This window comes from Bombina bombina, chromosome 5 (genome assembly GCF_027579735.1).
Source record: "Bombina bombina isolate aBomBom1 chromosome 5, aBomBom1.pri, whole genome shotgun sequence".
In the NCBI taxonomy this organism is placed as follows: Eukaryota; Metazoa; Chordata; class Amphibia; order Anura; family Bombinatoridae; genus Bombina; species Bombina bombina.
Window position 1 is genome coordinate 276756295 of NC_069503.1, and position 24892 is coordinate 276781186.

The 24892-nt window shown below is 37.2% G+C and overlaps 1 protein-coding gene across 2 annotated transcripts in view; it reads right to left on the bottom strand.

Annotated features, from left to right (window-relative positions):
* The window catches only part of MINDY3 (MINDY lysine 48 deubiquitinase 3), a 325101-nt gene that overhangs the window by 259266 nt on the left and 40943 nt on the right, over positions 1-24892 (bottom strand). For both annotated transcript variants that reach the window (XM_053714015.1, XM_053714014.1), the window contains exons 6-8: positions 16914-16965; positions 11989-12103; positions 8836-8909 (exon numbers count right to left, since the gene is read on the bottom strand). In XM_053714015.1, the coding sequence (XP_053569990.1) occupies positions 8836-8909; positions 11989-12103; positions 16914-16965 (241 nt within the window). The remainder of the gene's footprint in view (positions 1-8835; positions 8910-11988; positions 12104-16913; positions 16966-24892) is intronic.

Here is a 24892-nt window from a genome sequence, read left to right on the forward strand (position 1 = left end):
CGCCCAGGGATCCTGAACATCTCTTGCCCACGCCTGGGAGAAGAGAGAAAGTCTGCCCCCTACTAGATCCGTTACCGGATAGGGGGCCGTTCCTTCATGCTGTCTTAGAGGCAGCAGCAGGCTTTCTGGCCTGCTTGCCTTTGTTCCAGGACTGGTTAGGTTTCCAGCCCGGCTTGGATTGAGCAAAAGTTCCCTCTTGTCTTGTAGCAGAGGAAGTTGATGCTGCACCTGCCTTGAAGTTTCGAAAGGCACGAAAATTAAAAATTTGGCCTTTGATTTGGCCCTGTCTTGAGGAAGGTTATGACCCTTACCTCCAGTAATGTCAGCAATAATTTCCTTCAAACCAGGCCCGAATAGGGTCTGCCCCTTGAAGGGAATGTTAAGTAATTTAGACTTTGAAGTCACGTCAGCTGACCAAGATTTAAGCCATAGCGCCCTACGCGCCTGGATGGCGAATCCAGAATTCTTAGCCGTTAGTTTAGTCAAATGAACAATGGCGTCAGAAACAAAATAATTAGCTAGCTTAAGTGTTCTAAGCTTGTCAAGTATTTCAGTCAATGGAGTAGCTGTCTGAAAGGCCTCTTCCAGAGACTCAAACCAGAACGCCACAGCAGCAGTGACAGGCGCAATGCATGCAAGGGGCTGCAGGATAAAACCTTGTTGAATAAACATTTTCTTAAGGTAACCTAATTTTTTATCCATTGGATCTGAAAAAGCACAACTGTCCTCGACAGGGATAGTGGTACGCTTTGCTAAAGTAGAAACTGCTCCCTCCACCTTAGGGACCGTCTGCCATAAGTCCCGTGTGGTGGCGTCTATTGGAAAAAAAATTCTAAAAATAGGAGGGGGGGAAAACGGCACACCGGGTCTATCCCACTCCTTATTAATGATTTCTGTAAACCTTTTAGGTATTGGAAAAACATCAGTACACACCGGCACTGCATAGTATTTATCCAGTCTACACAATTTCTCTGGTACTGCAATTGTGTCACAGTCATTCAGAGCAGCTAACACCTCCCCAATCAATACACGGAGGTTCTCAAGCTTAAATTTAAAAGTAGAAATATCTGAATCAGGTTTCCCCGAATCAGAAATGTCACCCACAGACTGAAGCTCTCCTTCCTCAGCTTCTGCATATTGTGACGCAGTATCAGACATGGGCCTTAAGGCATCTGCGCGCTCTGTACTACGTCTAACCCCAGAGCTATCGCGCTTTCCTCTGAATTCAGGCAGTCTGGCTAATACCACTGACAGGGTATTATCCATGATTGCCGCCATGTCCTGCAAAGTAATCGCTATGGGCGTCTTTGATGTACTTGGCGCCATTTTAGCGTGAGTCCCTTGAGCGGGAGTCAAAGGGTCTGACACGTGGGGAGAGTTAGTCGGCATAACTTCCCCCTCGCCAGAATCCTCTGGTGATAAATTTTTTAAAGATAAAAGCTGATCTTTATTGTTTAAAGTGAAATCAATACATTTAGTACACATTCTCATATGAGGTTCCACCATGGCTTTTAAACATAATGAACAAGGAGTTTCCTCTATGTCAGACATGTTTATACAGACTAGCAATGAGACTAGCAAGCTTGGAAAACACTTTGCATCAAGTTAAACAAGCAATATAAAAAACGTTACTGTGCCTTTAAGGGAAACAAATTTTGCTAAAATTTGAAATAACAGTGAAAAAAGGCAGTTAAACTAACGAAATTTTTACAGTGTATGTAACAAGTTAGCAGAGCATTGCACCCACTTGCAAATGGATGATTAACCCCTTAATACAAAAAACGAATTAACAAATTGAAAAAAACGTTTTTTAAACAGTCACAACAACTGCCACAGCTCCACTTACCTTCCTCAATATATGACTTTTGAAGCCTTTTGAGCCCTTCAGAGATGTCCTAAAGCATGCAGGGGACTGCTGAGGGAAGCTGAATGTCTCTGTCTAATTTTAACTGCGCAAAAAAGCGCTAAAATAGGCCCCTCCCACTCATATTACAACATTGGAAAGCCTCAGGAAACTGTTTCTAGGCAAAAATAAAGCCAGCCATGTGGAAAAAACTAGGCCCCAATAAGTTTTATCACCAAAGCATATATAAAAATGATTAAACATGCCAGCAAACGTTTTATATTGCACATTAATCAAAGCATATACCTCTGATAGCAAGCCTGATACTAGTCGCTATTAAATCACTGCATTTAGGCTTAACTTACATTAATCCGGTATCAGCAGCATCTTTCTAGCAAATTCCATCCCTAGAAATATGTTAACTGCACATACCTTATTGCAGGATAACCTGCACACCATTCTCCCTCTGAAGTTACCTCACTCCTCAGACATATGTGAGAACAGCAGTGGATCTTAGTTACTTCTGCTAAGATCATAGAAAAACGCAGGCAGATTCTTCTTCTAAATGCTGCCTGAGATAAAATAATACAACTCCCGTACCATTTAAAAACAATAAACTTTTGATTGAAGAAAAAACTAACTATATTACCATACTTTCCTCTTACTACCTCCAGCTATGTTTAGAGTTTGCAAGAGAATGACTGGTAGTGGCAGTTAGGGGAGGAGCTATATAGCAGCTCTGCTGTGGGTGATCCTCTTGCAACTTCCTGTTGGGAAGGAGAATATCCCACAAGTAATGGATGATCCGTGGACTGGATACACCTTACAAGAGAAAGGCCTAATAGCTTTAGCTTCAGGCACATTCGGTATAACATTATCAGATCAAATATCAGTAGCCTTATAGTGCCATAAAACAGGTTGAGATCTGTGCATATCCTAAAAGGGCTAATTAAGTAAAATAGTTTGCATAAAAAAAAGTGTTTAAAAATTACTGGGAAGCATTTTAAAATGATTTTCAAAAATAAGCAAAAATACTTAAATTAGGCAAGCTGTCTGGACACTGTGCTCCACCCCTCTTATTGTTTAAACACAGGCATTGTATTTCAACTGAGTTCACAGCTTCTAGGCATGCTCCAGCAGATAATCCCTATTCATTTGTGTGTTTTACCAAAAAGAGCAATGGATATAGCTACAGCCATAAAAGGAATTGTGTGGGGGGGAGTTAGAGCTGTACAATTCAGAAACTTAAAAGAAAGGGTTAATGGCGAGGCACTGCAGTATACATTTGCAGGTGAAGTAATTAATGTACATATTATATTTTGTCTCTCAACTTGTTTTATGTCCCTTGCTACAAATAAAGCTTTTAAAAACTTTGTTCCATTTTTATTTATAACATCTTTAAATGTTCCAGCATTGTCAGTAGGAAAAATCATTTTTTTTAAGATAACCTAGAAATAGCAGCATCCACTTTAGGAGGGCTTGAAAATTGAATATGTATAAAATTGGGTGACAGAAGTACCTTATCAGATACACCAAGCAGCTTTTCATTTAAGACAAAAGTAGTCAAAATTAAAAAAAACTTTTATAATTGAGATAGAGCACACAATTTTAACACCTTAACGACCAGCAATATACCTTCTATATTGCTGGTCTTTTAAGGGGGCTATTTTTTTTCAGGAGACCAGCAGGAGGGATGAAGCTTGTAAAAGCATGGTCTAGCCGCTGGCAGCAACACCCCGCTATAATGGCCCGAAAAACCCTTAAGGACCAGCAACGTACAGGGTATGCCTTGGTCGCAAGTGGGTTAAACAACTTTCCAATTCACTTTTATTATCTAAATCTGCACAATCTTTTTATATGCACACTTTCTGAAGCACCAACTCCTACTGACCATGTGAAAGATTCACAGACTATACGTATATATGCATTTTGTGATTGGCTGATGGCTGTCAAATGATGCATTAGGAAGGAAAATGTAACTCATTTTGACATTTGTCAGAAGAAGAAAAATGTACTATTTGAAATTCAATCTAAGTGCTTTTTCAGTTGTCTCTATTATACATGTGTTGATTATCCTATTCTACTGTAGTGATCCTTTAATAGCTTCAGGCACTGGAAATGTATTATCAGGTTCTGGCTTAGGCTTGAAGCTGTCTGAGGAAATATAACTTTAATAACCTTAATAAAATCATCCAAGATAACAAAAGTCAAAGGAGGTGCATCAAAAAGAAATGACCCCCTTAGAAAATTCAGCAGAATCCTCAGGTACAGAATTTGTGGCAAACCAACCACCATAAAATTTGTCCAATACAATATTTGCACAATTGATCTTGCCAACAAAGATTGGTACATAATGAACAAGTGGGTTTAGGCTCAGGGGTTAGTAACATGTCAAAGGCTTCCTAAACTGTTGCAGGCAAAATCGAGGAAGGCTCCATAATAATGCAGGCTGATAAGTAAACTTTAAATATAGCATAGATGTGCACAATAAGCATTAATGTATACTATAAGCAGCCAGACAAATATTACAAGACCTAACAGTCTGAAAGGTAAACTTATTACCGGAGAGCCAGAAAGGAACCAAGCTTTAAAACGGTGTGTGTGCGCACCCAGAAAACAGCCCTCAAACAAGGCCCCCGTGACTTTGCATCCAGTTGATGTCACAATAAGATAGCAGCACCCACCGGGATCTCACGGAGCAAGAAACCACCACTGGAACGCCACACCAGTGCTCTAGGACAAAGATACAGTGGTGCCAAGTACAGGTCAGAGGGTTAACCTTGCTAAGGGGTTCAGAGAAAGACAAATTTTAGTATCCACTCAGGGAAGCTGAGAGGGTCTCCTAGTCCTGTCCAACACCAAGAAGAAGGGGGCGGTACCTGAGGGGCTACCTATATGCAGGTAACCAGGGGAGTGGGCAGTTCTGCCCACAACCCTCAGGAGTGGGGTTCTCACTAGTATTATCAGGAAGGGCCAAGATAATAGGTTTTAAACATTTTTAAAAAGTTTAAAAAGACTGATTTGGATAGAGCATACACTTTTAATAAGAATTTAAATGTATGTCTATTATCAAATTGACATTGTTCTCTTGGTATTCATTGATAAAAAGCATACCTTGTTAGGCTCAGGAACAGCAAAGCACTATAGAGAGCTAGCTTGTAATTTGTGGCAACAAACATATGCCATGTCAATGGCTCACTAGAAGGGTTTAGTTAGTTCCCAGTAGAGCATAGCTAGTCTGGAGTAAATAATAACTACATGTTTAAACAATTTGCAAACAATAGTAGGATCATAAAATGCTCCAACACCGAGCATTTTCTTTTTGCATGGGTTAACTGATTGTTTAACCTATGCAAAAGTACTGAACACAAGTCAGCTCCAGTGCATTACTGGGACTTAGGTGAATAAATCTGGTAAGTCTATGGCTAAAGGAAGCTGTGCGTAGCCTCGATCAACAGCTAGCTCCCATCAGTACATTGCTGGCTTTAACTATGTATTTAATAAATTTCTAGGGGATAAACAGTTATATGAAAGCAATAGTGCAATAAAAAAATGCTCTAACAAATCATTTTCTTTTTGCACTTGTATGTCCCTATTTATGGATAAAATAATAGAAGGAATTCTGGTGCAATATCAGAATTATAAAAGGACATGAAGGAATTCAATTGAAATCTTAAAAAGGGCATCATTATCAACTTTAAATGTCCTGTTAGAAAAAAAATAAAAATAAATTAAGGGGACATAAAACCAACATTTTTTCTCTCTTTTGTGATGTAGATAGAGCATATAGTTATATAAACAACTTTCCAAATCACTTCTGTTATCTATTTTTTCCTTTTCTTGGTATCCTTTGTTGAAAGACCAGCTATCTGAACACACTGGGTGAACCAATATCAAGAGGCATATTTGTGCAGCCAGTATTAAACTGTTGCTCTTGAGCTTACCTAGGTATGCTTTTCAATAAAGGATACCAAGAGGATGAAGCAAAATAGATAAGAGAAGTAAAATGTAATGTTTTATAAAAATGGATGCTCTATCTGAATCATGAAAGATTAATTTTGACTTTAATCTACTTTTGAAAGGGACAATACAGACAAAATTGAACTTTTATGATTCAGATAGAGCATGCAGTTTTAAGACACTTTGCAATTTACTTCTATTATCACATTTTGCACAATCTTTTTATATACACACTTTTTAAGGCACTAGCTCCTACTGAGCATGTGCACAAGTTTATTAGGTGTATGTATACTAGTCTGTGATTGGCTGATGGCTGTCACATGATACAGGTGCTGGCAAATGGAGAAAAGATAAATTTATCAGAAAAAAAAAATGACTGCTTATGTTTAAGTGGTATGCAATTCTACTCTAATTCTACTAATTCTAATTCTACTCATACTGCTCAAGTGGTATGCAATTCTACTCTAATTCTACTCATACTGCTCAAGTGGTATGCAATTCTACTCTAATTCTACTAATTCTACTCATACTGCTCAAGTGGTATGCAATTCTACTCTAATTCTACTTCTACTCATACTGCTCAAGTGGTATGCAATTCTACTCTAATTCTACTCATACTGCTCAAGTGGTATGCAATTCTACTCTAATTCTACTTCTACTCATACTGCTCAAGTGGTATGCAATTCTACTCTAATTCTACTTCTACTCATACTGCTCAAGTGGTATGCAATTCTACTCTAATTCTACTTCTACTCATACTGCTCAAGTGGTATGCAATTCTACTCTAATTCTACTAATTCTACTCATACTGCTCAAGTGGTATGCAATTCTACTCTAATTCTACTAATTCTACTCATACTGCTCAAGTGGTATGCAATTCTACTCTAATTCTACTAATTCTACTCATACTGCTCAAGTGGTATGCAATTCTACTCTAATTCTACTAATTCTACTCATACTGCTCAAGTGGTATGCAATTCTACTCTAATTCTACTCTAATTCTACTTCTACTCATACTGCTCAAGTGGTATGCAATTCTACTCTAATTCTACTTCTACTCATACTGCTCAAGTGGTATGCAATTCTACTCTAATTCTACTAATTCTACTCATACTGCTCAAGTGGTATGCAATTCTACTCTAATTCTACTTCTACTCATACTGCTCAAGTGGTATGCAATTCTACTCTAATTCTACTCATACTGCTCAAGTGGTATGCAATTCTACTCTAATTCTACTTCTACTCATACTGCTCAAGTGGTATGCAATTCTACTCTAATTCTACTTCTACTCTAATTCTACTTCTACTCATACTGCTCAAGTGGTATGCAATTCTACTCTAATTCTACTTCTACTCATACTGCTCAAGTGGTATGCAATTCTACTCTAATTCTACTAATTCTACTCATACTGCTCAAGTGGTATGCAATTCTACTCTAATTCTACTAATTCTACTCATACTGCTCAAGTGGTATGCAATTCTACTCTAATTCTACTAATTCTACTCATACTGCTCAAGTGGTATGCAATTCTACTCTAATTCTACTCTAATTCTACTTCTACTCATACTGCTCAAGTGGTATGCAATTCTACTCTAATTCTACTTCTACTCATACTGCTCAAGTGGTATGCAATTCTACTCTAATTCTACTCTAATTCTACTTCTACTCATACTGCTCAAGTGGTATGCAATTCTACTCTAATTCTACTAATTCTACTCATACTGCTCAAGTGGTATGCAATTCTACTCTAATTCTACTTCTACTCATACTGCTCAAGTGGTATGCAATTCTACTCTAATTCTACTCTAATTCTACTTCTACTCATACTGCTCAAGTGGTATGCAATTCTACTCTAATTCTACTTCTACTCATACTGCTCAAGTGGTATGCAATTCTACTCTAATTCTACTCATACTGCTCAAGTGGTATGCAATTCTACTCTAATTCTACTCATACTGCTCAAGTGGTATGTAATTCTACTCTAATTCTACTCATACTGCTCAAGTGGTATGCAATTCTACTCTAATTCTACTCATACTGCTCAAGTGGTATGCAATTCTACTCTAATTCTACTTCTACTCATACTGCTCAAGTGGTATGCAATTCTACTCTAATTCTACTCATACTGCTCAAGTGGTATGCAATTCTACTCTAATTCTACTTCTACTCATACTGCTCAAGTGGTATGCAATTCTACTCTATTTAGTGTTTGTTTGTTTTTTAAAAAAAAAAAAAAATACAAAAGGAGATATATTCAATTGTTAACCTTATATCTTTGCTTCACATGTTTGGTTTCCTTAAATATTTAAAGGGATAGAAAGATTAAAATTGAAAAGGTGCACCGGTGCATTTCAGTTTTAAATAGAAGCATTTTACAAAATACTCCAATTAACATAAAATGCTTGGGTTTTCAGGCAGTCCAGCAAGAAGACTGCCAATAGATTAGACATCTGAAAGAAGTTATATTAATATCGAGGAATACAATGTTTGAATGTGCTACAAGTGCATAAAGACACTTGAAGAAGCAGATTTAGATAGCAACGAAATGCAAGAATAAATTAACACTGTTTTTATCAAAAACAGCTATCCTTTCTTTCCCCCCCCCCTCAATTCAAAACATATTCTAATCAGCTGACCCTTGCCCTTAAATTATAAGTAGTGTTGTATCCCCAACGTTAGGTATCAAAAGTCATAAATGTGCCACCTGGTCCTTTCCACGTGTATTGTGCTCTACTTAAGTTGATGGGTGAAGGGAGGAAGGAGAGTTAAATATTAAAAGCTATAAAATAATGACCACACACACACTACACGTTGTGGTGATTTTTGTTAACACCTCAGTTATAAAGGTGTAGAACATTCCCTTAGAATAGTATACCTTGCTATGTCTATATATTTTTATTTACACCTCAAATAACTTTTTGAAGGGACAGAAAACTAAAAACAGATATAGGTTGTGTATTTAAACTAGCTGTAAGGCCTGAGAGCTCACTGACCGATAGCCACACTGTTAAACTGAACAACAAGAGTTTACCTGCCATGACCATAAACAGGGTCAATCAAAGGCTCCTCAACATCTTCAATTTCATTTTTGACATTTTCAATTCCCTAAAAAAAAAAAAAATGTAGTGTAATATTTTTACTGGAAGTTGCAGTATATAACATTAATTATATGCTACATTTTGCTGAAACAAGTTGCTGTCAGCTATAAAAGGACATAAAACAAAAATGTTCCTTTCATGATTTAGACAGCATACATTTTAAACTACTTTCCAGTTTACTCCTATTTTCACATTTGCTTCATTCTTTTGTTATCCTTTGTTGAAATAGTAGGTGTGTGCAACTGGGTGACAGCTGAACACACACCAATCAACAACTATGCCTTCCTTTCTTATCAAAGAAAGGGGTTTTCTAATCTTTTCTCTCCTCTCATATTCTACTTCATACTTTTCCTATTTCCTCTTGTCATGATTCATTCCATTCCTTTCCCCTTCCTTTCTTCCATTAGCTTAGTCCACTAATTCTCTTCTGCACATTTTCACTCTCCAGAAACAGATCTCCATTCAGTGATAACAAGTGTAGAATATATATATATATATATATATATATATATATATATATATATATATATATATATATATATATAAATAATACATATATACACACACATATATACAAACATACAGTTATGCTCATAAGTTTACATACCCTGGCAGAATTTATGATTTCTTGGCCATTTTTCAGAGAATATGAATGATAACACAAAAACTTTTCTTTCACTCATAATTAGTGTTTGGCTGAAGCCATTTATTATCAAATCAACTGTGTTTACCCTTTTTAAATCATAATGACTACAGAAACTACCCAAATGACCCTGATCAAAAGTTTACATACCCTGGTGATTTTGACCTGATAACATGAACACAAGTTGACACAAAGGGGTTTGAATGGCTATTAAAGGTAACCATCCTCACCTGTGATCTGTTTGCTTGTAATTAGTGTGTGTGTATAAAAGGTCAATGAGTTTCTGGACTCCTGACAAACCCTTGCATCTTTCATCCAGTGCTGCACTGACGATTCTGTATTCTGAGTCATGGGGAAAGAAAAAGAATTGTCAAAGGATCTACAGGAAATGGTAGTTGAACTGTATAAATCAGGAAAGGGATATAAAAAGATATCCAAGGAATTGAGAATGCCAATCAGCAGTGTTCAAACTCTAATGAAGAAGTGGAAAATGAGGGGTTCTGTTGAAACCAAACCACGGTCAGATAGACCAACTAAAATTTCAGCCACAACTGCCAGGAAAATTGTTCAGGATGCAAAGAAAAACCCACAAATAACTTCAGGTGAAATACAGGACTCTCTGAAAACATGTGGTGTGGCCGTTTCAAGATGCACAATAAGGAGGCACTTGAAGAAAGTGAAGAAAGATGGGCTGCAGGGTCGAGTCGCCAGAAGAAAGCCATTACTACGCAAATGCCACAAAGTATCCCGCTTACAATATGCCAAACAGCACAGAGGCAAGCCTTAAACCTTCTGGCATAAAGTCATTTGGAGTGATGAGACTAAAATTGAGCTTTCTGGCCACAACCATAAACGCTACATTTGGAGAGGAGTCAACAAGGCCTATGATAAAAGGTACACCATTCCTACTGTGAAACACAGAAGTGGATCGCTGATGTTTTGGGGATGTGTGAGCTACAAAGGAACAGGAAATTTGGTCAGTATTGATGGCAAGATGAATGCAGTAGGTTATCAAAAAATACTGGAGGAATATTTGCATTCATCAGCCAGGGAGCTGCGCATAGGACGTATTTGGACAATCCATCACGACAATGATCCTAAACACAGGGCTACAGCAGAATAAAAGTGAAGGTTCTGGAGTGGCCATCTCAGTCTCCTGACCTCAATATCATTGAGCCACTCTGGGGAGATCTCAAACATGCAGTTCATGCAAGACAGCGCAAAACGTTACAGGAACTGGAGGCTTTTTGCCAGGAAGAATGGGCAGCTTTACCATCTGAGAAGATAAAGAGTCTCATCCACAAATACCACACAAGACTTCAGGCTGTCATTGATATTAAAGGGGGCAATACACAGTATTAAGAACTGGGGTATGTAAAGTTTTGATCAGGGTCATTTGGGTAGTTTCTGTTGTCATTATGATTTAAAAACAGTAAACACAGTTGATTGATAATAAATGGCTTCAGCCAAACACTAACCATGAGTGAAAGAAAAGTTTTTGTTTAATCATTCATATTCTCTAAAAAATGGCCAAGAAATCATAAATTCTGCCAGGGTAAGTAAACTTATGATCACAACTGTATATATACACATATATTTTTTGATTAGGGCGTATTTGCCATCTATCACAAGTTGGTAGTGAGTTTTCAATATGAGAAAAAAAGGAGGGAAAGAACTTAGGAAAATATACTTTAGCAACCTTGTTTAGAACGGATTGGTAGAGAAAAAAAAAGAACAAATCAGGAAGACAAAATGAGTCTCTTTTCAGCAATACACGGCACTAACAATGTATAATTTGTACCACAATCCTCCAAAAAAAGGCTTAGATGAGGAGGCAGATAGGGGTAGGAAAAGCACAGAGACAAGGTAGAGATTTACAAAAGTGTCACTAGGAAAGTATTAAGGAGGGAGGGTTTGCTGCACTGGATCTAGTGCCAGACAGACAACTCTAAAGAAATAACCATATAAAAGTATTCTTATTGTTGGCTATGCACTTTTGTGTGGGTATTGTGATGTTAGTATGTGGCAACATCATTTTTTTTTTCAGTTTCTACGAATTAAAAAAAGAGACCACAATATTATGAACTAAACAGAGGTTCAGAAATAAATAAATTGCAAAGTCAACAAAATAACATACAAAAGATTGTTCAGTCAAGTTAAGAAGTTATAATTTCTTAGTTAGCAATTTGAGATATATCTATATCTCTCTATAAAATAAAATATTTATGTATGTATGTATGGACTGGGAACAAACAATACAGTTATAACTCTTCCACGCTTTATTTAGAATATTTTCACTCTCTCCTACAGTTTAAAAAAAAAAAAAAAAAAATGAACCCTTGATCTGATACAAATGTAATCATGAAGAGATTTAGAAATAAACACTGGAGTATGAAACAATTTCATAACAAACATTACATGAAATCCTGATTTCTTTACAAACCTTAGTAAGAATAACAGAGTACAGGAATAGCAGAACTCCAAATGTATTCTTCCACATTAGGTACTCATCCCAAATGGCACCCTTGAGCTCACTAAAATCCCTGAAGGTTCTTTTTCTAAAGGAATAAAGCAAATATATATCAAGTACACATCAATCCATACGATGTTCCGAGCATCTAAATTACTAGACAATTGTTTATTTGAACCAACTATATGCAAATTATATTGTTATGCAGTAGACTTGCACCTTACTGGATAGAACACCAATAACCAATTTAAATAAGATGAAGTTTCAATTCAAAATACACATATAAAAAGTTACAGATTTTTGTTCCACAATTTGGAAATCAGAACCATATTTAAAATGAACACATACTATAATATGCAATCTTTCTTAATTACCCACATGTTGAAATTAAATGGTTCATTTACCAAAATATAAACTCTAGGATGTATAGTTCTTTCTACAAAGCAATAGAACTACTGGCAAGATTAATTTACACTATGTAAGTATCTACAGATGTGTTTAATGCATTACCCCCACTGACACACACAACTGCATTACATTCTGATTGGGAAATATGATGCTTTGCCAGTGCACATAAGAAAATTACATATACTAAGATGGATGTTAGCACAAAGTCAGCTTTTTTGGCAGTAATTATATCTTTGCTTACTCTAAACATGACTGCAAATGGTTAACAGAAATACTTATGTCTATTGTATTTTCAATCTTACAAACCTTAATTGGTTTTCTAATGTTATTTTTTACAAAAGTTTCTCTCAACTCTTATACTAAAAAGACTACCTAAAATGTCTATCTATATCTATATATCTATCTATATCTATATCTATATCTATCTCCATCCATCCATCCCAGAAGTCTAAGGGGGCTGCATCCTCCGCACTTAAAATGAACACTTCCACTTCCTTAAAGGGACACTGAACTCAAATTTTTTCTTTCGTGATTCAGACAGAGCATGCAATTTTTAGCAACTTTCTAATTTACTCCTATTATCAAATTTTCTTCATTCTCTTGGTATCTTTATTTGAAATGCAAGAATGTAAGTTTAGATGCCGGCCCATTTATGGTGAACAACCCGAGTTGTTCTTGCTGATTGGTGCATAAATTCACCCACCATTAAACAAGTGCTTTCCATGGTCCTGAACCAAAAAAATAGCTTAGATGCCTTCTTTTTCAAATAAAGAAAGTAAGAGAACGAAGAAAAATTGATAATAGGTGTAAATTAGAAAGTTCCATGATCTATCTGAATCATGAAAGAAAACATTTGGGTTCAGTGTCCCTTTAATGAGTTTGTTAACATATAGCCAAGCAAGAACCTATCTGAAGAAAAGGAAGAGAAAAGGATTTATAGCCCCAGCATGCAGGACAGAAAATAAAATAATGACTTTATGTTCTCTATGTAGCTGCTAATAAAAGATCTCACAAAATTAATTAGTGCAGCCTCTTGTTTGTTCCTAGGAATTGGGTATAATGAAGAAACCTTAAAGGGCCAGTAAGGTCATAATTAGACATTCATGATTTAGACAGAGCATGCGATTTTAAACAACTTTTCAAATTACTTCTATTGTTTAATTTGCTTCCTTCTCTTGTTATCATTTGCTGAAGGTTTATCTAGGAAAGTTCAGGAGCAGAACATAACCTAGGTTCTAGCTGTTGATTGGTGGCTGCATATATAAACTGATTGTCATTGGCTCACCCATGTGTTCAGTTAGAAACCAGTATTGCATTGCTGCTCCTTCAACAAATGATACCAAGAGAATGAAACAAATTTGATAATAGAAGTAACCTGGAAAGTTGTTTAACATTGTACGTTCTACCAAAATCATGAAATAATATTTTGGGGTTTCATGTCCCTTTAATATTCTAGGAGCAGCAAAATCTGGCAAGAATGAAGTGGGGAGAGTTCTTTAAAACAGTTTAGTTTGATGGAAAAATCAGATAAGTAGCAACAGAAAGAACACAGATCAGCAATATGTCTATCCAATAAAGCTAATAGCAGTATAGTCTGATAAAAGTTATTTCTTTGAAACTAACAAAACAAAAAACTATCAAAATGTGTTCACACAAAGAAAAGGGATCTCTGAAGACAGAACAAATTACGTCCAGTGCAAGACTGTCACTTCTGGACAAAAAGACAAGTTAACACTGTATAAGAACTTAAAAAAATGCAGAAAACAGATCACTATCAATAATGGTGCAAAATATATAGAATGATCACATTATTTTCCAAAGATGGCCAAGCCTTGTAATAAGACTTAGTTGTTAAGAATTACATGCATCCAGAAGCATAGAAACGACATGATCTGAGGGACATATAACTGAGAGACACAAGGATTCAGTTAAAGGGACACTGAACCCAATTTTTTTCTTTTGTGATTCAGATAGAGAATGCAATTTTAAAGCAACTTTCTAATTTACTCCTATTATCACGTTTTCTTCACTCTCTTGGTATCTTTATTTGAAAAGCAAGAATGTAAGTTTAGATGCCGGCCCATTTTTGTAGAACAACCTGGATTGTTCTTGCCGATTGGTGGATAAATTCACCCACCAATAAACAAGTGCTGTCCAGAGTCTGAACCAAAAAGTGGCTGGCTCCTTAGCTTTGATGCCTTTTTTTCAAATAACGCTAGCAAGAGAACGAAGAAAATTGATAATCGGAGTAAATTAGAAAGTTGCTTAAAATTGCATGCTCTACCTGAATCACGAAAATTGGGTTCAGTATCCCTTTAACAAGCTATCAGTGCAAAGAGTTATATGTAAAGCAATGGGCCCTAAAACAGAAGGCTGAGCATCTGAGGAAGAAGCCAATAGTTCTGCACTGCCAGAAGAAATAGACTTCTGAATCAGCCAGGCATGCAGCAGAAGCATTGCTCTATGTCTGCCCTTCTTCATCTACCAAATCACTTGCAGGACCAAAGTAACTGGAGAAAAGCCAAAGTAGTGCATACTTCTGATGTTTGCATGGTCAGACTGTCTACTGGAAAATATTCCCAGAATTATAAAAAAAACAAAACAACAACAATGGAGAAGAGCCCGCTCCCAACTAACAATTTACATATGCTGAATCTGAACACACAAACAGGAAGATATAGATATATATACACATGCACACACATTTCTACAAAAGTGTGAAGGCATTCCCATTGCAAAGGGATGTGTTATCTCCACATCTGCTAAGTTTATTATCACAATTTTCTAAATGAAGGCCCACACACAGACAAATATAACAATTACACAATCAACCCTCCCAGTTTTTCCCAGAAATTAGTCAAATTAAGAGAAGAGGAGCAAGTTGCATATATGTAGGGTGACCATATTGCCGCTTTAAAAAGGGTTACATATGAAAAATACATGTCAGGGTTCTTATACAAAACATTTCTTTAAACAGCCGTGACATAAGCATTTTTCATGTGTCCCTTTTAAAAGCGGCAATATGGTCACCCTACATATATGAGTCAACTTAGTATGCACTGGGTAAAATGAGGAGAAGAGGAGGAGAAGTGTAGTATCACAGTAAAAAGATTTACTATAACATCATGCAACCATGTTCATCAAATAGGCAGCTTAGAGTGTGGTGTGGTCAAAGTAAAAATATTGTACATTATCTTCATGATGCCATGGTTGCATTCTAGACAATATAAAAAGAGAGAGAGAGATGCACTCAGCTGAGACATAACAAAAGCTAGAAAAACTTCCGTGCCTGTTCATTTTAGGGTGCCACTCAGGGTGCATACTCTTTTAGCACACTATGCCCCTTCACAGAGAAAAAATATCCTGTAGCATATCAGTCTGGCCCTGCCCAATGAGTCTAGCGCCAAAATACCAGGCAATTTCTCTCTGAACAAGAGAAACAACCACCCCAGACGATCGTTTCGGCCTTCTGTGGGCCTCGTCAGTGAGGTGCAGTCGCATCTCTCTAAGGGCATGTGTGCAAGGAGTCCACATCTGGTTTCCCCTTTTACTCTTAGGGAGACCCAAGAGCAATTTGCATAAATATAAAAAGAGAGAGATGCACTCAGCTGAGACAGTGTGCCTGTTCATTTTAGGGTGCCACTAGACAAGCCATAAAACGTAATTGAACTGCATATTGTAGCCCTTGAAACTGAACATGGAAACACAGAAATGCTTACATTATTAGCTTAAAGTGAAAGTAAATCCTAGCGTTGTACAAATAAAGGGGACTTCCATTCATGAAGTATACAATACTTCATGTAGAAAGCTCCTTTATTTGATTCAATTGATGCCCTTTTTTACCTTGTACAGCAGTCCACGGCAAAAAAAAAATTTGGCTAAGAGGTGACGTGGGAAGTTACTAGCTCAGACTGAGAAAGTTCACCTAGTCCACCCAATGTTTTACTTGTTTAGCACTAGATGGAAATTTCCAGCCCTGTATAAATGTGTATGTATGTTTATAATTTGTATTTATATATCATGTTAACAAAACAGGGATATTTCCTGCTGCAAGAAAGCCATGTCAATGATAGGAGAGTGGTGACGGTGTGGTAGTTGTTATTTCTAGGGTCAACCATTCAACATCTCTACTGCAATATTATAGCAGTAGCTATTATTCTTACACTGAGCCCTGTGAGATCACATCCATTGTTGCACTATAACATGATACAACCATGTGTTACACATAAACAAGCTTCACTAGTGAGTAACATGCTGTAAAATGGATTAGACACAGACTTACTATGATTTGGGGCATATACTGTATACAAAGCATTTGATAGTATAACAATGAAACCTTAGGTTGTACAGCTGGGGATTGAAGTAATGCTGTGTAGGGTTATTAGCAGCCCTTATCAATCAGAAATTTAGAACTGAGAACAATATTAAAGAACAGAATACAAAATGCAATAAAACACACCCAAGTTTAGGTGCTTTGACGAGTTACTTACTGAATTAATGCATGAAATCTCTCAAAGCCAATCTCCTCTGCAGCCAAGGAAGCTATGCACAAAAGACACTTTTCAGCACTACACAAAGCAATAAAATATACACAAAAACAAACAAACATTGGAGTGCTCCTGCTGACAGAAACAGAATAGGTCACATTTTATCATAAAAAGCAGAAACATTGCTTGAATTGGACATCATTTTGTTAGTAGTTCTATGGAAATGTATATTTTTAAACACAAAACAATCATTTAGTTTGCTTAAAGGGACAGTCTAGTCAAAATTAAACTTTCATGATTCAGATAGGGCATGCAATTTTAAACAACTTCCCAATGAACTTTTATCATTAAATTTGCTTTGTTCCCTTGGTGGTATTTTTGAAAAGCTAAACCTAGGTAGGCTCAAACTGATTTTTAAACCGTTGAAAACCGCCATTTAGCTCAGAGAATTTTGAAAGTTTTTCACAGTTAGACAGTACTAGTTCATGTGTGTCATATAGATAACATTGTGCTCACTCCCGTTGAGTTATTTAGGAGTCTGCATTGATTGACTAAACTGCATGTCTGTCAAAAGCACTGAGATACAGAGGCATAACTACTGGGGAAGCAGAGGTTGCGACTGAGACCGGGCCCCCCCCCTCAGATGGACCCAGCTGCCTTCAGCACAAACTTAGCTATAGATCTTGATTATACATTTTATATATATATATATATATATATATACACACATACATACACACACACACAGAAATGAATTTATCAGGTAAGTTCTTACATAAATTATGATATATATATATATATATATATATATATATATATATATATATATATATATATATAAAAATAAATCATAATTTATGTAAGAACTTACCTGATAAATTCATTTTTCATATTGGCAAGAGTCCATGAGCTAGTGACGTATGGGATATACAATCCTACCAGGAGGGGGCAAAGTTTCCCAAACCTCAAAATGCCTATAAATGCACAACTAACCACACCCACAATTCAGCTTAATGAATAGCCAAGTAGTGGGGTGATAATGAAAGGAGTAAAAAGCATTAACAAAGGAATTTGGAAATAAATGTGCTTTACACAAAAAAATCATAACCACCATAAAAAGGAGTGGGCCTCATGAACTCTTGCCAATATGAAGGAAATTCATTTATCAGGTAAGTTCTTACATAAATTATGTTTTCTTTTATGTAATTGGCAAGAGTCCATGAGCTAGTGATGTATGGGATAGCAATACCCAAGATGTGGAACTCCACGCAAGAGTCACTAGAGAGGGAGGGATAAAATAAAAACAGCCATATTCCGCTGAAAAAATAATCCACAACCCAAATTATAAATTAAATCTTTGATTCTTCTGCTGATGTTTTTAAGTTTTTCTTGTCATTAAACTGAAACAGCTGCCTGAAGAACTTTTCTACCAAAAACTGCTTCTGAACAAGCAAATACAGGTAGCCCTCAGTTTACGCCGGGGTTAGGTTCCAGAAGGAATGGTTGTAAATGGAAACCGTTGTAAATTGAAACCCAGTTTATAATGTAAGTTAATGGGAAGTGAGGGAGTTAGGTTCCAGGCCCCTCTCAAAATTGTCATAAGTAACACCTAATACATTATTTTTAAAGCTTTGAAATGAAGACTTTAAATGCTAAACAGCATTATAAACCTAATAAAATAATCACACAACACAGAATATATAATTAAACTAAGTTAAATGAACAAAAACATTTGCTAAACAGCATTTTAAACCTAATAAAATAATCACAACACAGACTTCACTTGCATTTTTCTGCAAACAGGTCTTTCTATGCATTCCAATCTGGACTGATTTATAGACAGGAAGATCTTGTTCCTTTGAAATCTGCTCGATAGCTCAGGTCTGGTTAAACGGATTAATTTTAGCTTGCTTGGCTTTGCTGCAACACAAGTAGACAGCTCCACCTACTGGCTATTTTAATAAATGCACTGCTTCTCAATGCTTTTCAATAACAGTCACATGACTGGAAAAAAGTTTGTTATTCTGAAACGGTGTAAACTTAACCGTTGTAAAACGAGGGCCACCTGTACATCGGTAGAATTTAGTAAATGTATGCAAAGAGGACCAAGTTGCCGCTTTGCAAATCTGATCAACTGAAGCTTCATTCTTAAAAGGCCACAAATTGGAGACTGATCTAGTAGAATGAGCTGTATTTCTCTGAGGCAGGGCCTGACCCGACTCCAAATAAGCTTGATGAAGCAAAAGCTTTAACCAAGAAGCCAAGGAAATAGCAGAAGCCTTCTGACCTTTCCTAGAACCAGAAAATAAAACAAAGACTAGAAGTCTTCCTGAAATCTTTAGTAGCTTCAACATAATATTTCAAAGCTCTCACCACATCCAAATAATGTAAGGATCTTTCCAAATAATTCTTAGGATTAGTACACAAAGATGGGACAACAATTTCTCTACTAATATTGACAGAATATACAACCTTATGAAAAATCAGAATAGGAGATTCACAAGAAAGAGCAGATAGCTCAGAAACTCTTCTAGCAGAAGAGATGGCCAAAAGGAACAACACTTTCCAAGAAAGTAGTTTAATGTCCAAAGAATGCATAGGCTCAAATGGAGGAGCCTGTAAAGCCCTCAAAAGCAAATTAAGACTCCAAGGAGGAGAAATTGATTTAATTACAGGCTTGATACGAACCAAAGCCTGTACAAAACAGTGAATATCAGGAAGTTTAGCAATCCTTCTGTGAAATAAAACAGAAAGAGCAGAGATTTGTCCCTTCAAGGAACTTGCAGATAAACCCTTATCCAAACCATCCTGAAGAAACTGTAAAATTCTAGGAATTCTAAAAGAATGCCAAGAGAATTTATGAGAAAAACACCATGAAATGTAAGTCTTCCAAAATCGATAATAAATCTTCCTAGAGACAGATTACGACCTTGTAACATAGTATTAATCAATGAGTCAGAGAAACCTCTATGACTTAAAACTAGGCGTTCAATTTCCACACCTTCAAATTTAATGATTTGAGATCCTGATGGAAAAATGGACCTTGAGATAGAAGGTCTGGCCTTCATGGAAGTGGCCAAGGTTGGCAACTGGACATCCGAACAAGATCCGCATACCAAAACCTGTGAGGCCATGCTGGAGCCACCAGCAACACAAATGATTGTTCCATGATGATTTTGGAGATCACTCTTGGAAGAAGAACTAGATGCGGGAAAATATAAGCAGGTTGATAACACCAACTAAGTGTCAATGCATCCACTGCTTCCGCCTGAAAATCCCTGGACCTGGACAGGTATCTGGGAAGTTTCTTGTTTAGATGAGAGGCCATCAGATCTATCTCTGGAAGACCCCACATCTGAACAATCTGAGAAGACACATCTGGATGGAGAGACCACTCCCCTGGATGTAAAGTCTGGCGGCTGAGATAATCCGCCTCCCAATTGTCTACACCTGGGATATGCACCGCAGAAATTAGACAGGAGCTGGATTCCGCCCAAGCAAGTATCCAAGATACTTCTTTCATAGCTTGGGGACTGTGAATCCCACCCTGATGATTGACATATGCCCCAGTTGTGATATTGTCTGTCTGAAAACAAATGAACGGTTCTCTCTTCAACAGAGGCCAAAACTAAAGAGCCCTGAGAATTGCACGGAGTTCTAAAATATTGATTGGTAATCTCTCCTCTTGAGAATTCCAAACCCCTTGTGCTGTCAGAGATCCCCAAACAGCTCCCCAACCTGAAAGACTTGCATCTGTTGTGATCACAGTCCAGGTTGGCCGAACAAAAGAAGCCCCTTGAATTAAACGATGGTGATCTATCCACCATGTCAGAGAGTGTCGAATATTGGGATTTAAGGATATTAATTGTGATATCTTTGTATAATCCCTGCACCATTGATTCAGCATACAAAGCTGGAGAGGTCTCATATGAAAACGAGCAAAGGGGATAGCGTCCGATGCTGCAGTCATGAGACCTAAAACTTCCATGCACAAAGCAACTGAAGGGAATGACTAAGACTGAAGGTGCCGACAGGCTGCAACCAATTGTAAACGCCTCTTGTCTGTTAGAGACAAAGTCATGGACACTGAATATATCTGGAAACCTAAAAAGGTGACCCTTGTCTGAGGAATCAAGAAACTTTTTGGTTAATTGATCCTCCAACCATGTTTTCGAAGAAACAACACTAGTTGATTCTTGTGAGATTCTGCAGAATGTAAAGACTGAGCTAGTACCAAGATATCGTCCAAATAAGGAAACACCGCAATACCCTGCTCTCTGATTACAGAGAGCAGGGCACTGAGAACCTTTGAAAAGATTATTGGAGCTGTTGCTAGGCCAAATGGAAGAGCAACAAATTGGTAATGCTAGTCTAGAAAAGAGAATCTCAGAAACTGATAATGATCTGGATGAATCGGAATATGAAGGTATGCATCCTGCAAGTCTATTGTGGACATATAATGTCCTTGCTGAACAAAAGGAAGAATAGTCCTTATAGTCACCATCTTGAAAGTTGGCACTCACATAACGATTCAAAATTTTCAGATCCACAACTGGTCTGAATTAATTTTCCTTCTTTGGGACAATGAATAGATTTTGAATAAAACCCCAGACCCTGTTACTGAAAAGGAACTGGCATGATTACCCCTGAAGACTCCAGGTCTGAAACACACTTCAGGAAAGACTGAGCTTTTACTGGATTTGCTGGGATGCGCCAGAGAAAAAAAATCTTCTCACAGGAGGTCTTACTCTGAATCCTATTCGATACCCCTGAGAGACAATGCTCTGAATCCATAGATTTTGGACAGAATTTATCCAAACATCCTTGAAAAACCTTAATCTGCCCCATACCCGCTGAGCTGGAATGAGGGCCGCACCTTCATGCGGATTTAGGGGATGACTTTGGTTTCTTAAATGGCTTGGATTTATTCCAATTTGAGTAAGGCTTCCAATTGGAAACAGATTCCTTGGGGGAAGGATTAGGTTTTTGTTCCTTATTTTGATGAAAGGATCGAAAAACGGTTAGAAGCCTTAGATTTACCCTTAGGTCTTTTATCCTGAGGCAAAAAAAAAAAACTCCCTTCCCCTCAGTAACAGTTGAAATAATAGAATCCAACTGAGAACCAAATAAATTATTACCTTGGAAAGAAAGAGATAGCAATCTAGATTTAGATGTCATATCAGTATTCCAAGATTTAAGCCACAAAGCTCTTCTAGCTAAAATAGCTAAAGACATGGATCTAACATCAATTTTGATAATATCAAAAATGGTATCACAAATAAAAATGATTAGCATGTTGCAGTAAGCGAACAATGCTAGATAAGTCAGAATCCAATTCTTGTTGCGCTAAATTCTCCAACCAAAAAGTTGATGCAGCTGCAACATCAGCCAAATAAATTGCAGGCCTCAGAAGATGACCTGAATATAAATAAGCTTTCCTTAGATAAGATTCAGGTTTCTTATCTAAAGGATCTTTAAAAGAAGTACTATCTTCCATAGGAATAGTGGTACGTTTAGCAAGAGTAGAAATAGCCCATCAACTTTGGGGATCTTTTCCCAAAACTCAACTGAAATTGCTGGTAAAGGATACAATTTTTTAAACCTTGAAGAAGGAATAAAGGAAGTACCCGGCGTATTCCATTCCTTAGAAATCATATCAGAAATAGCATCAGGAATAGGAAAAACCTCTGGAGTAACCAAAGGAGGTTTAAAAACAGCATTTAAACGTTTACTAGTTTTAATGTCAAGAGGACTAGTTTCCTCAACATCCAAAGTAATTAACACTTCTTTTAACAAAGAACGCATATACTCTATTTTAAATAAATAAGTAGATTTGTCAGTGTCAATATCTGAGGAAGGATCTTCTGAATCAGATAGATCCTCATCAGAGGAGGATAATTCATTATGTTGTCGGTCATGTGAAATTTCATCAACTTTATGAGAAGTTTTAAAAGACCTTTTACGTTTACTAGAAGGCGGAAAAGCAGACAGAGCCTTCTGAATAGAATCGGTAACAAAATCTTTAAAATTCATAGGTATATCATGTACCTTAGAAGTTGAAAAGACTGCAACCGGCAATGTACTATTACTGATGGACACATTATCTGCATGTAAAAGTTTATCATGACAACCAATACAAATGACATTCAGAGATATAATCTCCACAAGTTTACAACAAATGCACTTAGCTTTGGTAGAACCGATGTCAGGCAGCAAAGTTCCAACAGATACTTCTGAGACAGGATCAGATTGAGACATCTTGCAAAATGTAAAAGAAAAAACAACATATAAAGCAAAATTATCAATTTCCTTATATGACAGTTTCAGGAATGGGAAAAAATGCAAATAGCATGGCCCTCTGACATAGAAAAAGCAAGAGGCACATAGCAATGGGGTGATAAAATAAAGAAAATTTGGCGCCAAGTATGACGCACAACGTAACTGAACATTTTTTGGCGCCAACAACGTCCGGACACTTGCGGCACTAACGACGCAACCTTGCGTAAGGAACTCGGCGACAACAATTCTGCACCAAAATTCTCACGCCAAGAATGACGCAATAAAGTCTAGCATTTGGCGCACCAGCGGGCCTAATCCTACCCACAAATTGCAAAGAAAAATGTAGAAAATTTAAACCCCAGGTAAGAATTTTTTATTTTTTTTTAAATGTTTATTTTTCCCAAATATAAAACGGACAGTCTGCAAAAAGGAAATATATGAACCTGACTCATGGCAAATATAAGTACAATTAGGAAAAGAGAAACCCAGAGATTAGAAGGCAGCCTATTTAATATAATCAGCGTGAACAACAGACGTGTAAAGTGCAAAGTGCAGTACAAGAACCCCTTTGGATTCGCAGTGTAATAACCTGTTCCATTGCTCCAGGTAAACAGTGGAGATCTCACTCACCCAATCCAATAGGTAAGGCAGGTATCGCCGAACGCGGCTGTGAGTTCTGTCCGGACGCCTCTGTGTAGGCGGGGCCTGGTCCTGGCCAATGAAGCACACTCTGGAACGAGGCAGGGAAATCCTTGCTCCGCCTCAATTTATTCCAGACACTTGCTCCTCCGGTGAAACAATACAGCTCCGCCAGCGACGTAGTGAAACTAGTCCCTGCTTGAGAACACTGCTGGGTTCAAAGTAGCAATATGCACACTCTCTCTTATGTAGAAACAACTGAGCACAGATGGGAACAGCCAATCTCCGGACAATATAAGCTTCAAAAAGAGAAAAGTTGACTGTTCCATAAAATCAATTCCTTTATTTGATTATTTTAAAAAACGGCAAACACAGCAATGAAAGGACATGGTGTAGAAGGCGCAGCACAGTCTGGCTTACGCGTTTCGGATATAATCCGTAGCCATAGCCTACTGTGATGTGCTCTACACCTGGTTTAAAACAAGTTAAAACAAGTGTGATTGGTACAAATGTACAAACACGCCCTCAGCTTCCTACCAATGTCTACAATTCATTCTATTCACCCTCTAATGTCTGGAAAGCACAATCCTGGAACGCTATATATGTATGTACACATTGTATTACATTTGTCTCCTGTTTGCAAAATACAGAAGTGAATATCCACTAAAATTGGTACATATATTTCTCACACATACGCAAAAGACACAATAATTAATAGAATAGTCAATAGAATAGTCATTCATGTGATTATTAATCAACAGTGGTCACAAAAATGTATCTAATATATAAATAAAAATAGATGGATATAGTATGGGGGAATATGCATATAGAAAAGGGGAGAAAGGATACTTATATTGCCAATGCTTGGCCTGGTGACTTTCTCAATGGCACACCATGTTCCCTGATCCTAGAGTTCAAGAGACCTGAACTCTAGGATCAGGGAACATCTTTCCTCCTTTACCACCAAGAGGTCCACGACTCCTATAGTACAACACTTTGGAGTCTATCGTGACAATAACCTTAAAGGGTTCACATGGTGTGCCATTGAGAAAGTCACCAGGCCA